Genomic DNA, 17,582 nt, shown 5'->3' with positions numbered 1-17,582 from the left:
ACATTTAATTTCATAATTATTTTATGATTCAATGAAGTTTTACTTTTTTTTTCTGGCAGTTAAATGTTTTAATCATTATTTTATTTCATGCCATTAAACCATTGTATTGATTCAGTACCTTTAATTTCATGTACTGAATCAAATTTCATAATTTTCATATTCAACCATGTTTTTTTATTTTAAATTTGGCTTCAAAAATATAATGATTTCAGGCAGTTGAGTCATGACTTTTATTTTAAATTTGGAAGTCCAATAGTTATTTAATTATTCCAGGCGATTCCACCAAACATTGATTCAATAATTTCATTAACACAAAACATTTTCATATTCCAGGGTTCCTTAATTTCTGATTTTTCATAAGGTTGATTCCAATAAATCAATGGTTTAATTAATTTATGATTCCAGGCAGTTGGGTTATCAGTACTTTTAATTCCATGCACTGAATCAAATTTCATCATATTCCAGACAATCAAGCCAATGTTTTTTTTTTAAACTTTATTTCTAGAGGTAAATATTATGAAATCAGGCAGTTGAGACTTTAATTTTATATTCCTGATTATTGGAAGGTAAGCTTTTTAACACCCATTCATAAAAATGACCATAGAGATGATGTTTGTAACTATAAAGGTGTGTGTATTCAGTCAGTAATTTCTAAACTGTTTGACTGCAAGTTGTTTTCTGTGCAATTTTCATGGCACTGTAGACAATTGCTTAGTGATCACCAGCATGGTTCTTCTCAGGGTAGATCTACGGTGACTAACCTATTGACTTACCAGTATGATTTAATAAGTCTGTACTGTACATGTCGATAGCGTGTACACAGACTTCTCAAATTGGTCATGATCACTTGGTTAATATTTTTATACAATATATTAAATAACTTTAACTATAAAGACTTGGTCAATTATATTTGACTAAATGTACCAAAAATTAATCTTAGGCTCCCAAATGATCAAAAATTCTTTAAGGTTGATCGAAATAACAACTTATCCCCATTAAACTGAATGATGACTGTTGTAAGTGAGGTTTTTACTAAGATAGACATTTTGAGTACTTCTTTAAAAGATTTGAAAACTTTACTGTGATTTTCCATTTAACTATTATATTTGAGTTGGGAATACTATACCAGGTTAAGACCCCTTTTATGATTGTTCTTGTTTCTTTTTTATCTCTCTTAATGATTTTTAAGTTTTATATTCTATTCATATTCTTATTTATTGCAATAAATAAGAAGCTTGGGGCTTTGTCAAATTTTGTCATAATTTTTTGCCTGGTCGCACACAGTTGGTCAGGAAAAATAATTGTATTTCTAATGGTATTGAAGAATCTTCAGGCATGCCTCAAGGTTTGCATACTGGCCCTCTACCAATGCTTTTTTGTTAAAAAAAGGCTCTATAGCCTCATTGATTGATTGATATTTTAATACAAATTATTAAATAGAATCTTTATTTCAATGTATTCATGTATTATTTTTTTAGTATAACACTATAATTTTAAGGAACACAATTTTTTTATAATAATGTATATTTTTTATGATCCTTCAGTCTGGTGATGGTTTTACCTGTTTTTTTTTATGACTCGCTATTTTTAGCTTGATTTTTTGTTGTATATACCAACTGGAACAATTTTTGTGATACCCACCTATTTAGAACTTGTTTTAATGATATTTATAATAATAATATTTTATACTGTTGCAATTTTTATGGTTCATGCAATTTTATGTTTGTAATGATTTTAATTAGTTCATAGGTACTTGTTTTTGTTTTAAGTTTTGGATTGTTATTAGCTGCTTAGGCAATTTTTACTAATATGTAGTCATGATTTATCTCCTGTTAATTTTTTACTGATACACAGTATTTATTGTCAATAGTTTGCTATAGATGGATAAATAAATAAAAAAACGCAAGCAGAAAATTGTAAGAGGCAGTTTGGAACTCATCTTGCACCTTCCTCTTCGAATAAGAAAACTTCACTCTTATATTAGAATTGAGAAGCATTTCAACATTTGGGTGTTTTTATGCATGGTTTCATTACTAATTCAAAATTCATATCTAAATCTCTAAAAAATAAATTTAAAACCAATTTGAGCGTCCATAATATAAATACCAGAAATAAATTTAAATATATTATTCCTCGACATTATACAAGAACATACAAGAAGTCTTTTACTTACAATGCGATTAAAACATGTAACTCCTTGCCAAACAATGATTTACTACTTCATAATTTCACTAAGTTTAACTCTCTTTATTTAGAGAACAGTTGAGCTCCTATTTTTTAACTCACTAGTATCGTGTGCTCCAGAGGTAGCATGATGGTTGTATACTATTGCAAACAAGGGTATTTGTTTGTGTACAGTATTGTTTTGGTGCAGGTTGTGAGTTTTATATCTCCCCCGTGTTGGGTATAAAGAAGGGTAAAAGTATTTCTTTGGTGGGAACAATTATTTCTTTATAATATTTCATCTTTATATTATTATTATTATGTATGATTACCAAAATTTATTTATTATTTATTAGGGTTAAGTTTGAGTAAATTGAGTAAAGAAAATTATTTAAAAAGATTATTAGTTACTAAGTTGTGTGTTCTGTGTTTGTGTTCTGTGATCTGTCCAAGGCCTTCGATTGTGTGGATCATGGAATACTGCTGTCAAAGCTTGCTTTTTATGGATTTAGGGGAGTGGCTTTGGGGTGGTTGAAGTCGTACCTGCCTGGCCGCACCCAGAGGGTGGTTGCATCTGGATTTTCGTCAGGGATAGCACATCTTAAATGTGGTGTACCTCAAGGGTCAATGTTGGGTCCTATTTTATTTTTATTATACGTTAATGACTTAAGCTCTCTATCACTGCATGGACTAGTGGTTCAGTTTGCCGATGATACTACAATTCTGTGGCATAACAAAGATCAAAAAGTAGTCAGATCTCTCATAGTAGAGGACCTTCACAAAATTAAAGAGTGGTGCATCTGCAATCAGCTTGTATTCAATGTTGATAAGACTTTTGTTCTGGGCTTTAAGTGTAATGTAGAGGGTTTTTTGTTTGATGAGCAGAGCCCACTACATGGTAGGGATTATTGTCGATTTCTCGGCCTCTTCATTGATGAGAGTTTAAGGTTTGACAACCACGTTTTGGGCCTCGCTGCTAAACTTTCTTCTGGTTGTTTTGCAGTCAGGGTTGCCAGGCATGAGTTGAGGGGGTTGTTTGCTCGTTCAGTTTATTTCGCCTTAATAGACTCTCATATTCGTTATGGGTTGCCATTTTGGGGTTTGTGCTCCAAGGGACTCCTTAACATAATTTTTACTATTCAGAAAAAAGCATTAAGGTATCTGTGTGGTGTTGGTCTGAGAGTCTCTTGTAAACCTTTTTTTGTAGCTGAAAGAATTTTAACAGTTTTCTCAATCTTTATATTGGAAACTGCAACACTCATACATAAGTCCGTAAGTCCACCATCCTGCACCAGTCATAATACTCGTCAAGTGGGCAACTTATCTCTTCCAATCCCCGCCTCCTCACTTACAAAAAACTCTCTTATATTTATTAGTCGTAAAATATTTAATCATGTTCCTTTTTCGATTAGGACTGTTACAGACCTTAAAAAGTTTAGGAGAGAACTAAAGAAATTAATCTTACCAAAAGCTTACTACAGCATTGAAGAGTATTTTATTATTATTTTTTTTTAATTATTCTTGTTTTATGTTGGTTCTCGCCTTTTTTTTTCTTCTATTTTGGTTTTTTCCTTGTCTATATAAAATATGCTTCTATGTACAATCAAAATCGATTCTGTATTCTGTTTTTGTCCTGTATAACCAAATAAATACTTGTAGGTATTATAAATTCTAGGATTAGAAAGCTTTTAGCACAAGTTTGTAAACTTAGCAAATAAAGTATATTTTGACTTTGACTAAGGCATATTAGTTTGCATTTATACTCTAGACGAGTTTTTAAAGATGTTCTGTCCTGTGATTTGAAAAAAAGATTATTGTAACTCTATTTTTCTTTCTGATATCCAATAGTTCTAAGTTTGACTGACTTACTTTAGTACCAAAATGACAAGTTTGCCATTTTATTGGATGTTAGCTTACGAGGATTTTATTTTTATACACAAAAATAAAGCAGAAGATAAAGAGGACAAGCTAAGGCCTTGAAAAACTAAAATAATTAGTTTATTTTCATTATCTTTAAACAATGACACTCTTAAAGATTTAGAGGTTATGTCCTATAATTCTTCGAGTAAATTCACTTCAACTGACATTTTGATCCTCAAGATGATCCTGGACTAATTTAACCCTCAAAATCAATCCTTGTAAACAGGGCTGTACTAAATAAGCTACGTTTACAACGCGTGGATCTATTAGGTCTATGGAGCAAATGATACACTATTTTTATTTAGTACAGCTCTGTTTACAAGGATTGATTTTGAGGGTTAAATTAGTCCAGGATTATGTCGAGGATCAAAATGTCAGCTGAAGTGAGTTTAGAGATTATATAGGTTATAAGCTCTAAATCTTTAGGAGTGTCATTGTTTAAAGATAATAAAAATAAACTAATTATTTCTTTTTCAAGGCTTAAGCTTGACCTCTGTATTTTCTTCTTTATTTTTGTGTACAAAAATAAAAATTTCATAAGCTAACATAGCTATTAGCTACGTTTACAATGCGGGTACCAAATATTTAATACTTGGATCGAATGAAGTCAGGAGGATTATTTTTTTGGTGTAAATGGCAGCGCACTAAAATTTGATAGGCGAATTTGATGTGTCTCAAACAGGGTAAATTAAATTATTTTTTTTTCCATATAATCAGAGGAACTGGTGGGCGCGAATTGGAATTACACCTCGACAGATGTAAATATTGTATATAATGATTTTATAAGCATAATCCAAACAGCTTTAGATAAGTTTGCGCCTGAAAACAGATATTCTGTAAAAAAATATCCATGGATTAATGCGGCGGTTCAAGAGGTTCAACGGGAAAGAAACTTGGCTTATAGAAGATTTTGCTTTACAAAAACCGATTGTGATTGGAAAAGCTATCAAAAACTCAGAAACAAAGTAACCTCGGTAATGCGTACTGAAAAAACCAAATATTATGATAATAAAATTGATCAATGTAAAGGTGATAGTCGCAATATGTGGAGGACCTTAAAAGGTTTACTGGGAAATAACAAACAATCTGTTGATTATATGGATGTTGATTTTGGGACATATACAGGTAGTATAGAGGAAAACTTTAATCAATTTTATTCAGATAGCTTACAAGATATTGCTGCAAGTATTGAAACAATAGAATGGACTTGTAATACAACTAATTCTCCGAATATACAAATTTCACATTTTAAAAATGTCAATCTGTCACAATTGAAAAAGACAGTTTTTGGATTAAAAAATAAAAAAACTAGTGATAATGTGCTTAGTGTGAAATTGGTAAAAGATTTATTTAGTGTCATTGGATACCCTTTATTGCATTTAGTTAATTCATGCCTATCAACTAGCATAATTCCAAGTGATTTAAAAGGTAGTGTAATGATTCCAATACCAAAGGTAACCACTCCAAAGATTCCTGCAGATTTTCGACCAATAAATTTATTGCCTGTTATTGATAAAATTATAGAGACAATTGTATGCCAGCAGTTGAGACAATACTTTGAACAACATAAACTGTTATATATTGGACAGTCAGGGTTTAGGAATAATCACTCTTGTGAATCTGCTCTTCAGTATGTGTGTGGGACATGGCGAAAAGACATTAACGAAGACAAATTAGTTATTAGTGTATTTGTGGATCTTCAACGTGCTTTTGAGACATTAGACCGTAATATTCTTCTTAAAAAACTGTTATATTATGGTATATGTAATAGAGCTTTGGACTGGATTAAAAATTACCTGGATAAGAGGTATAATAGAGTATCTATAGGACAAAAGTTTTCAAATAAAATAGAAAGTATTGTAGGTGTACCACAGGGTAGTGTTCTTGGACTGCTGTTGTTCGTTATATATATAAACGATATCTATACTGTTTTATAAAACTCTTTCGTAAATTTATTTGCAGATGATACAGTAATTTGTGTGTCAGGTGAAAATTACAAGGAAGCTACAAATATTTTAAATTCAGAATTGAATATTTTGTATCAATGGCTTTGTAAAAATAAATTAAAACTAAACGAATCAAAAACAAAGTGTATGCTAATAGGTACCAAAGCAAATTGTAAAAAATTTTTAGATCAAGGTTTAAATATTGAAATTAATAAGTCAAAAATTCAATTTGTCAGTGAAATAAAATATTTAGGAGTACTCTTAGATCAACAATTAAATTTTCATGGTCATGTAAATTATATTTCTAAAAAGATTGCCAAGAAAGTTGGGTTTTTTAGGAGAATTTCTAATTGCTTGTCTCAATGGACTAAAATGTTAGTATACAATACAATTATATTGCCGCACTTTAATTACTGTTCCTCGTTACTTATATCATGCTCTCAGGAATATATAAATCAGTTACAACTTCAACAAAATAAAGTAATGAGAAATTATTCTTAACGGTAATAAATATACACCTATCAATCAGATGCTTCAAATATTAAAATGGCTTCCTGTGAAGCAAAATATTCTTAAGGCAAATTTAATTTTAATTTATAAAATAGAGCATGGATTTATGCCATCATATCTGCAACATTTTTTAGAGAAAAGATCCAACTTTCAACAATATAATATAAGGTCAAGAAATGATTATCATATATCAAGAGTTAGATCAACTTTATTGCAAAAATCATTGTTTTTTGAAGGGTTGCAAGCTTTTAACTCTCTTCCATTAGAAATCAAGAACGCAAGTAATTTAAGGTTATTTAATAAGAATGTTGAAAAACATTTATTTAGAAATAGCGTTATGTGATGTACAGTTTATGTATTACTATAGGTTTTACTTATTTTTTATACTACTAAATTTAGCAAATTGAATGTATTAGCCAAGTGCTAAATAAAGAATATTATTATTATTATTATTATTATTATTATTATTATATAAAGAACTAGGTATAAGAACCTATTTTGAAGTACCAAAATGACAAGTTTGCCATTTTATTGAATGTTAGCTTACCAGGATCTTATTTTTGTACACAAAAATAAAGAAGAAGATAAAAAGGACAAGCAAATGCCTTAAAAAAAAATTATTAGTTTATTTTTATTATTTTAAAACAACAATAACACTTTTAAAGATTTGGAGGTTATGTCCTATAATTCTTCCTCTATACTGTCATTTTGACCCTAGAGATAATCCTGCACTAATTTAACCCTCAAAACCAATCATGCTTGTAAACATGGCTGTACTAAATAAAAATAGTCTCAATCATTTGATCCATGGACCTAATAGACCCGCGCGTTGTAAACCTACCTAATCACTCTATTTAGAGCAATAAAGGTACTTTTTGAGTTTGAATTAAAAACTTACCAACATGAATTTTCAGGTCGGGCAATCTTCGAATTTCCCGACCTCCTCTGTCTCAAAAAATCCTGCAGCTTCTGCTTCACCTCAGTAGAAGCAACCGCGCTCTCCTCGTGTTTCTCCTTTTTCCTGAGCGCCTCCAATTGCTCCCGTTGCCTGATCTCCTGCAACTGCTTCTGTCTATCCCAGAACTCTTTCAAATGCTGCCTCAGCTGCGCCTCGTGCTGCTCCACCAGATGCTGTTGCTGCTGATGAAAATGCTGCAACAGGATCTGGTGCTGTAGCTGATGCTGCTTTTTGATTTGCATTATTTGCTGTTCGAGTTCGCGTTCGGGGGTCTCCCCGTCCGCCATTGTTGTTTTCGTGATAGTCCAGGACATCGGAAGGGGGGCACCGTGTCAATCACATCACAACAACGCACTTTTAAAATAATTATTTGTCCGAATAATTGTTCGACGCGTCGCACACTTGCGGGTTTATCATAACGGACGAACTTACTGCTCGGTGTTTCGACTGCGAGTTTTCTGTATGACGGTCGTAGCGAGAATGCGATGATGGCGGCGACGCACAGTGGAACGATTTAGTATAAAATCCGGGACATACGCGATAAAATTATTTATTTTCAACACTTCTAACTGATAGTAATTAAACAACATGTAAAGTGTTGGGTGATAAATACCCAAAGAACAAGATTTTATAGTCACATAGTTGCACCACTTTGAGAAGGGTGAGTATATCTCTACTGAGACTTTTGACTGTGTGTCATCCCAGGTCCTGCTGAGGAAGCTGGGGTAACAGTTTGCAAAACGGGTAGTGTGTAATTTGCTGACCAAGAATAAAAACGTGCTACCAAAGCTATTTACAAACAGAAACTGTTCAAACTTAATATTTAGTAGCAGTATATGTATGACAGCCTGCTACCAAAAAACAATTTGAAGTATCACCCCTCTAAGGGGTAGTTTATTCTTGACAATTTCTGATAAAAACGTGCTACCAAAACCATTTACCGTCGAAAACTATTCAAAATCGATAACTGATGTTACTATACATATAAGTGCTTGCTACCAAAAAATAATTGAAATAGCAACTATTAAAGCATACTCAAATATAGGAAACTACTGCCTGAACGACAACTTTAATCATCTATATCGAGATCCAAAAGATATAGTTTTTCCAAAGCAACATTTACCTTTAGATAAAATACCATATATTTTTCAAAATAAAGATTTCATACCAAAACCATCTTTGGAAGACGATAGTGAATTTCTCAATACTAAATATACAGCTGCCAAAATTATAATTCTACAAGGCAGCGTAACTCTCGTACCCGAAAAGCAAGTTTTTGTAATTTCCACAATAAACAATAAGAAACATATAGTGACTTTGTTTCCCCAAGAAACTTGTACCTGTAAGGGAAAGAGAAACTGCCACCACATTGAGGCAGCCCGTCTGTCTGTTGGTAACATAACTAATTCTCAGAAATTATCTACAATCATCAGGAGGAACAGAGGACACAAGTACGTATCTATAATAAGAAATTATCTCTTAACACTTAACTTGGTTTATTGTTCCGGATCAGGAAGAAAAAGAGCTCCCCAGAAGGTGACAGTGGTTGAAGCTGCTAAAGATGCTGAAATAAACTATGCAAATTCAGACAGTACTCTTGACACTACCATCCGCATTCCAACGGTAACACTAACGGGTGTTTCTAAAAAACGTTTTCTGGCTCCTTTCTCGTCGACTCCTTCAAAATTTGTAAAACGTTTTTATGAGAACAAAATGAATATATTTAGAGAAGCTTCTTCCATCAGTCCCATCCCAGAAGAACGATCGATGGAGAGGCAAACATCTTTTCCCAGCGACGGTGACGAGTCAGATTTTGAGGAAATGGCTTCAGATTTGAATGTTACAAAAACATTTAAATTTGAGAATTATAAACAGTGCATCATCTATGGTAGACAGATATATCCTAAGGATTGTCTTATGAAATATGTCTTGTGAAAGATGAAGGAGGTGTAAACTTCAAAGACCTTTATTTGTCAGATGTGATAATTGATGTTTATTTAGTTTTCTAGTAAACGAAAAAAAGATAAAAGCATCGGTTGATATCTTTCCAGTGGAAGGATATTTAGTTAATTTCTTAGAATCAGATAATAATAGTTGCAAGACTACTGCAAATTATTTTCTAAAATTTGGACTTGGAACGAGAAGGATATTTTATTAATTCCGGTTTGTAAAAATGAACATTTTGTTTTGATAGTGGTGCTGAAAAAGTTCAATACTATGCTATGCTTAAATAGTATAAGAAGTGATATAGTATATCGCAATGAAATTATCTTCGTCATGAAAGTACTACAGTTCGTTCATCAACAAAAGCACATAAGTTTATCCGAAAATTGGAATCTCTACCGGCCAACAGATTTACCTGTTCAGTATAACTCATATGACTGTGGAGCTTATGTCATTCTTCTGTCTGAACTCATCATTACCGGATCTTCCAAGGTTTTAGCATACCATCAATCTCAAGAAATCAACAATTACAGAATTCACATTAAAAAACAATTGACTGATTTATTTTACACTACAACTTCAAATTTCCGTACCTTTGCTTATGATAAAAATATAGTAGAGAAAGGTACAGCAGGCTTTAAAGGAAACATTATCATAAAGGAAAACAACCAACTACCTCACCTAAGCGGAAAATCTCTGACGACATCATTACAATTTCTACAGTGTGTATCAGTTAATTATTGGGATGAGGATACGGCCGGTTTCTGTCATATTGGTGCAGCCAAGTGTTCCAATATTTTTGAAGAGATGATCTTGTGTATGAAATGCTATCATTGGTACCACCACAACTGCATAGGTCTTCAACAAAAGCCCAAACAACTTATCTGTTCAACATGCCAGGATTCATAAATATAATTAGTTAGTTTTAATACTCGCATAACGAATAAAATACATGTTATACCAGGAAATGTTAATACATTATAAATTACGTACCAGAAAGTTTATATTGCGTTTATTTTACTTCTTCAAATTTTCTAATGCCCAACAACAACAAAAAAAATTAAAAATCATGATTAAATAGCCCCTTAGGGTAAATAGGAAGCAAGTTTTATAGTTTAGGTAGCTAATGAAAATTATCAAAGATAAACCATTCCCTGGTGGCGTGCAACTCCTATTATGATATTCCGGTAGAGAGCATTTATACATATTATAACAGATACCAAGTTTGAATATTTTCCGACTGTAGGTTACTTTAGTAGCACGTTTTTAGTAATAATTGTCAAAAACAAACTACCCCTTAGAGAGGTGCTACTTCAATTATTTTTTGGTACCAGGCTGTCATACATATAGTGATTTCAGATATTAAGTTTGAATAGTTTCTGTCGGTAAATAGCTTTGGTAGCATGTTTTTATTAGAAACTGACAAATACAAACTACCCCTTAGAGGGGTGCTATTTCGATTATTTTTTGGTAGCAAGCACTTATATGTATAGTAACATCAGCTATCGATTTTGAATAGTTTCCGGCGGTAAATAGTTTTGGTAGCACGTTTTTATTAGAAATTAACAAATACAAACTACCCCTTAGAGGGGTGCTATCTTGATTATTTTCTGGTAGCAAGCACTAATATGTATAGTAACATCATTTATCGATTTCGCATAGTTTTTGATGATAAATAGCTTTGGTAGCACATTTTGATTTTTGGTCAGCAAATTATTTTTACCCTGCAAAAGGATTTTCTTATTATTTTTCTATACAGGGTGTTTCAAAATTCACTACATATATTTTAAAGGCGTATTCCTGAGGTCAAAATAAGACTTTTTTTTCCTATAAACATGGGTCCTAAAATGCACCCCCTTCAAGCTACAGCCATTGCAAGAAAACAACAAAAAAAATCGATTTTTTAAAACTGTGTCTACAGTTTTGCATGAAATTTAACGAAATTTGGAATACCCCCGTTATTTTAGGCGGTCTATTTACTCTTTATCTTAGAAAAGACGTAAAACTAATTTTAAGGGGTAAACTGAGTGGGTGCACACTTTTGACGGTCAAAATTTTATGTGTACATACATTTTTTTAAAAATTAAGCTATACCAAAATAATAAAATAAAAATAGACCATACAAAAATTTGAATTTTTGGTCTCTTGCATTTTTTTCATACGACTATTAGTTTTTGAGAAAATCGCCGGTGAATAAAAGGATGGCAATATCGTTATTTTTTAACTTGCTTGACATTTGGTGTAAAATCATAATTAACTTTGTTTAATTCCAATAGTTTACTTCCCGTTTTAGATTTAAAGTGTAGTTTTTATTCCCATGTTTTATTTCTAAACGCTAACATTGCTAAAATGGAAAATGAACGTTATTCATTCGAACATCTTGCAGACATCCATTTTGTTTATGGTCTTGCTGATGGTAACGCGTATGAAGCTCAAAGATTGTATCAGTTAAGGTTTCCTAATCGCCGACTCCCGAATGTACGAACATTTTCAGAGTCACATCGGCATCTTAGGGAATACGGTAGTTTTCGGACCCCCAGGAACAATGCAGGCAGACCGCAACAAGCACGAAACCCAGTGACAGAGGAGCAAATTTTGAATGCCATAGACGACGATCCTGGCCTAAGCACCCGACAAATAGCTCGGAATTTGGATGTTTCTCATGCAACTGTCTGGCGGGTTTTGCACGAAAATAGCTTGTATCCATACCATATTCAAAGAGTTCAAGCTTTGCTACCTCAAGATTTCCCAAGGTGCTTACAGTTTGCAAGGTTGTTCACTAGAAAAAGTTTCTGTAAGTTTAAAGAATGTTGTAATTCAATAGACTGGAATGGTATCATACTTAACAACGGTGATCCTTTTGAGAGTTTCCATTCAACTTTAGTGGATGTTTTTGAGTCAACTTTCCCCATGGTGACAATTAGGGAAAAAAGGAGAAGACCCTGGTATAGCAGGGGTCTATTAGTTTCTGGTAAAAATCTTCGGTGTTTGCACTCCATAAGAAAGTTTGCCCTGGACAAATTCCAAATTCATATCCTACTTTAATAGATATCGCAAAATTTACCGCGATACAGTGAAATTGGCAAAAAACTTATACTACTCAAGTAAAATAAACCAATCAAGAAATAAGTCTAGAGAGTCTTGGAAAATTGTTAATGACTTACGAGGCGAACGTGGGAACCCTTCTGTTTCTAATAGCACGGTGTCGGCCGAAACACTCAATCATTTTTTCCAGGGTGTTGCTTTGGGTCTATCAATATTATTGCCTCAGTCTGTTAGAGATCCGCGCTCATACTTACACAACATTAAGGTGCCTTAAACATTTTTCTTTAGACCAACAATTAGAAGCTCTATCCTCAATGAAAAATAAGAACTCCTCTGGATGGGATGGGATGTCACTAAAGGTCGTAACAGCGCTACCGCTACCAACCCTTGATTCTTTGGCTGAGGTGTTAAATGTTTCACTTTCAAGTCGGTCCTTTCCACATTTACTCAAGGATGCCATTATTTAAGGGTGGAAACTATGATGACCCATCAAATTTCAGACCCCTAGCCCTGCTTCCCACGCTTGGCAAGCTTGTAGAAAGATTGGTAAAAACTAGGATGATGGAATTTCTGAAACGGCATAACGTTCTTAACCATCAGCAATTTGGATTCCGGACGAAAATGGCTACATCTGATGCTATTTTCAATTTTTTGGAGAGTCTGTACATGGGGTTGAACGCTGGGGAGAGTGCGGCGGCGGTGTTCTGTGACTTATCTAAGGCGTTTGACTGTGTAAGTCACAGAATACTGCTGCAGAAGCTGGAAACCTAGGATTCAGAGGAGTTGCTCTCGACTGGTTTCGTTCTTACCTATCTGGAAGAACACAAAGGGTATTCTTTGACAATGTTATGTCATCCCGTCTGGATATGGACGCTGGTGTACCCCAGGGTTCTGTTCTTGGACCAATATTGTTCCTGCTATATGTCAATGATATCTCTCAAATTCCAATTAGGGGCAAATTTACTATCTTTGCGGATGATACAACATTACTTTAGCATGACACTGACACCAAGAGATTAAGGAATATCGTTAATGAAGATTTAATTCTTGTAAAGTCATGGTGTAAATCTAATAGATTAACTTTTAATATTTTAACTTTTAAATGTAACCTTGGAACTGTCACTTTGCAAAATGAAACAATAAGTCCTTCTGAAACATGCAAATTTTTGGGCCTGACGATTGATAAGCAATTAAAATTTGAAAATGATATCTCCTCTTTATTAGGGAAGTTATCATCCAACTGTTATGCTATTAGAGTAATAACACATTCTCTGGGACTTGATGTGGCCAAAATTGCCTACCATGCTCTTATTGAGTCTTATCTGAGATACGGTATTGTGTTTTGGGGTGTGTGCTCTCAGTATTTGTTCAGCTCTCTATTTATTTTGCAAAAAAGAGCCATACGCTACATGTGTGCAGCTTCCTTTCGTAGCCCCTGTAGGCCATTATTTTTAAAACACTCTGTCCTGACATTTCCATGCCTTTTTATTTTAGAGCCTGTTTGTCTTATCCACAAAAAATATCGCCATCAGCTTGGCCCCCCCTTCTCGGGTTACAATCTCCGAACAACCTTCTCTTTACCTCTGCCTATCCCAAAAAGTGAGCAGATTAAGTCCTCTTTTGTGTACGGAGGCAGAAGGCTTTTTAACCACCTACCCCTTTATATAAGGCTAATAAATTGTGAAAAACGTTTTAGGAAAAATATAAAGAAACTCTTGCTTGCTAAAGCATTTTATTCTGTAGACGAGTTTTTAAATACAATTTTTTGACAGTGAAGAGTTTTGCGCAGCGTAATGTGAATTCTTACTACCCTTTCTTCGGGTGTGTTCTATATTCTATGTATGTAAGAATTGTTAAAATTTTTATATTTTTGTAAAAGATTATGTTGTCAACTATCTTTAAGATTTTATATAATGCTTTGTTAACAACAGATGATGTTACGTAACAATAAAGCTATTTTTGACTTTGACTTTGACTACTTCAGAGATGCGCGAGAGATAATAATTTTTTATCAAGTATTCTATTCACAGACGAAGCTCATTTTTCGCGGAAAGGGGTGGTGAATTTTCACAATGTGCATGTTTGGGCAGCAGAGAATGCGCACGAAATTAGGCAATCTCACCACCAGGAGAACTTTAGCCTTAATGTATGGGCAGGTTTAGTGGGAGATGAGTTAATTGGTCCTTTCTTTTTTCCTAGAATTTTAGTTGGCGACACTTATTTAGACTTTCTACAGCACCATTTAAATAGTTTACTAGACAATGTACCTTTAAATGAGCGAGCAAACATGTGGTTTATGCATGACGGTGCCCCCCCTCATTTCCGTATAACAGTGCGTGACTATTTGAACTTTGACGTGACTTTCCTGAGAGATGGATTGGTAGAGCAGGCCCAATACCATGGCCTCCACGCTCCCCGGACTGCAATCCTCTGGATTTTTTTTTCTGGGGATATGTAAAAAGCCTCGTCTATAATACTGGTCAAGTGCCTTCGCTCGAGCTCCTAAGGCAAAGAATTATTGATGCCTTTGAAACAATAAGAAATACTCCCGGAATTTTAGAGTGAGTAAGACAATCTATGAGAAGACGAATGGAGGCTTGTATTGCAGCGGGGGGTGCGCATTTCGAGCACTTTTTATAAAAAAAAATATTTGTTTCTCAGAAGTTTCTTGTTTATTTAAAAAAAATTTTATTAATCGGTGATTTTCTCAAAAACTATTTGTATCATCAAAAAAATGCAAGAGACATAAAATTTAGATTTTTGTATGGCCCATATTCTGGTGTAGCTTAATTTTAAAAAAAAATGTATGCGTACATAAAATTTTGGCCATCAAAAGTGTGTACCCCCTCAGTTTACCCCTTAAAATTAGTTTTACGCCTTTTCTAAGATAAAGAGTAAATTGACCGCCTAAAATAACGGGGGTATTCCAAATTTCGTTAAATTTGATGCAAAACTATAGACACAGTTTTAAAAAATCGATTTTTTTTACACTTCTTGCGATGGCTGTAGCTTGAAGGAGGTGCATTTTAGGACCCATGTTTATAGGAAAAAAAGTCTTATTTTGACCTCAGGAATACGCCCTTAAAATATATGTAGTGAATTTTGAAACACCCTGTATAGGCCTTTTCTAGTGTCTTTATAGAACACAAAACTGTCGGCGCTGCTTTAAAAAGTTTTCTTGTGTTTTTTTTACCTTACAAGCTTCTGAGACCCGGAAGTGAATTAGGGGTGCTGGGTGGGGTAAATTAACTATAAAGTAGAGTGAAACAGCATCTGTACTACACACCTAAATACAAACAGGGTGTTTTTCAACAAAATAAAGGTAAAAAAAACAAAATCTTTTGCACATTTTTTCAAAACATACAATGCAAAAACTTCACAACAAATGGAACTTGTTTTCTGCTTATTCCATGAACTTAATTAATATACCTGAACTGCCAATTCAATGAAAAGTAAATGACCACTACTAGGGGGCCGCCATTTTGCGTGATTGTGTCCTTTCGATGTTGGTCACTCTCACAAATTTCAGTTAAGCTAATTGTAGGGAAACAAAACAATTAAAGTTCTTGGGAGGTTATGTTTACAAAAACAAAATAGAAATTTACAATTTTTAGCCACTTCCGCGTCATCCTTCACCCAGTCAACACGTGGTCGTTCTATTCCTTTCCTATCCTTCGGATTCCCCTTTCCTACCCCTTGCCGTTGAATATAACGTGCTTTTAAGAAGTAAATCTAGTGAAAGTATCAAGCCCACTTCCGCGTATTCCTCACCCAGTCAACACGTGGTCGTTCTTTCCTTTCCTATCCTTTGGAACCTTTCCTAGACCCTGTTCTGCCCTTGCCCTTTGCCAGTGGTAGCTGAACCTATTCACAAGGGTTGGCTGATCCAACAAATTTTACGGATCAGTTCCTAATCGAGCGAGCACAAACAAATACCTGTTCCATGGATCAGTTCCAAGTTTGAGTCCGAACTGAATCTGAATATGCATATACCTACTACGGGATTATACACTAATAGCTACGATTATAAACTAATGGATATACTGATATACTATTCAGAGTTATTTAGCAATCGTACTAAAATGATTGATATACGTATTAGTCTTATAAAAATACACAAATAAGTACGTAGGAAAAAACACAAAATATTAAGCCTCATTTAATGATTTGTTTTGAAATATCCTATAGATGTTGTTTTCAAAATATCGAAAAACACAGTTAATAATTACGCACTTTTATTTTTGATATTCATAGAATACTTCTTTCCGTTTTTCCGGCCTTTTTATTTAAATTAAATTAAATTAATTTTATTAGAATGAATACTAATTCTTTAAAATATTTAGTTTGTGTTTCATATAATTATAATTAAAAACAACATTATAATGAAATAAAAGAAAGATCAAAGTTTCTAGTCACATTTAAGATCTAAAATAAGGCAAAAAAAACCGGACTAGGAAAACAAAAAAAAATTCGATTCCAGTCCATGCGTCTATCATTTTTATAGTTCTCTTACGCATATAACATGCACCACCCGGACTCGGAATACAATAATAACCTAAACACCACCGACGTCACGTTCCATCGATCAGTTTCTTTCGCTAGACCGTATTAATAATAACTCTCAAACCAGTCCGGATTCGAATTTGGACTCATATGTTTTCTATTGGATCGGTTGCACCATGGTTCCAACTGTAAAGATCAGTTCCGCGGGATCAGTTCCAGTATTGGGTAGCTATCCCTACTATTCACGCCGGTAGCCAGGCCGGATGCATCGTAGGGGAGGCGTCACCGTGCATTTCAGTATTAAAAATTGTGAAAGTGTCGATTTGGGGAACAGGGTACATGCCCGACATTTTTTCCGAATCTCCAAATCGTGCTGGCAGATTGCGTCATAGCAGAAGCCATTAAAACCAACAACCAACTAACCAACCAACAATTTTTAGCGGTGGTTTGCAAAGACTCGAGCTCAATAATTAAAGAAGAAGAAGAAAGTTACATTTAGTAAGATAGTTGCGTTAGAGATTTTTCTTATATTACTTTAAGAATTTCGTTAAAATTTATGAAACTCCATGGTTCTTATTATATAAATAAACAAA

At 33.7% G+C, this 17,582-nt stretch overlaps 2 protein-coding genes across 5 annotated transcripts in view; one reads left to right on the top strand and one right to left on the bottom strand.

Annotated features, from left to right (window-relative positions):
- The window catches only part of LOC126740375 (histone deacetylase 7), a 61,217-nt gene extending 53,231 nt beyond the window's left edge, over positions 1 to 7,986 (bottom strand). The window contains exon 1 of the mRNA XM_050446355.1: positions 7,438 to 7,986. Coding sequence (XP_050302312.1) covers positions 7,438 to 7,811 — 374 coding nt within the window. The 5' untranslated portion in view covers positions 7,812 to 7,986. The remainder of the gene's footprint in view (positions 1 to 7,437) is intronic.
- LOC126740372 (dystrophin) overlaps positions 1 to 17,582 on the top strand; it is a 208,279-nt gene that overhangs the window by 123,632 nt on the left and 67,065 nt on the right. The window lies entirely within an intron of this gene.

This window comes from Anthonomus grandis, chromosome 9 (genome assembly GCF_022605725.1).
Source record: "Anthonomus grandis grandis chromosome 9, icAntGran1.3, whole genome shotgun sequence".
NCBI lineage: Eukaryota > Metazoa > Arthropoda > Insecta > Coleoptera > Curculionidae > Anthonomus > Anthonomus grandis.
Note: the sequence above shows the minus strand (reverse complement) of the source record. Positions and strands in the feature narration are given on the sequence as shown.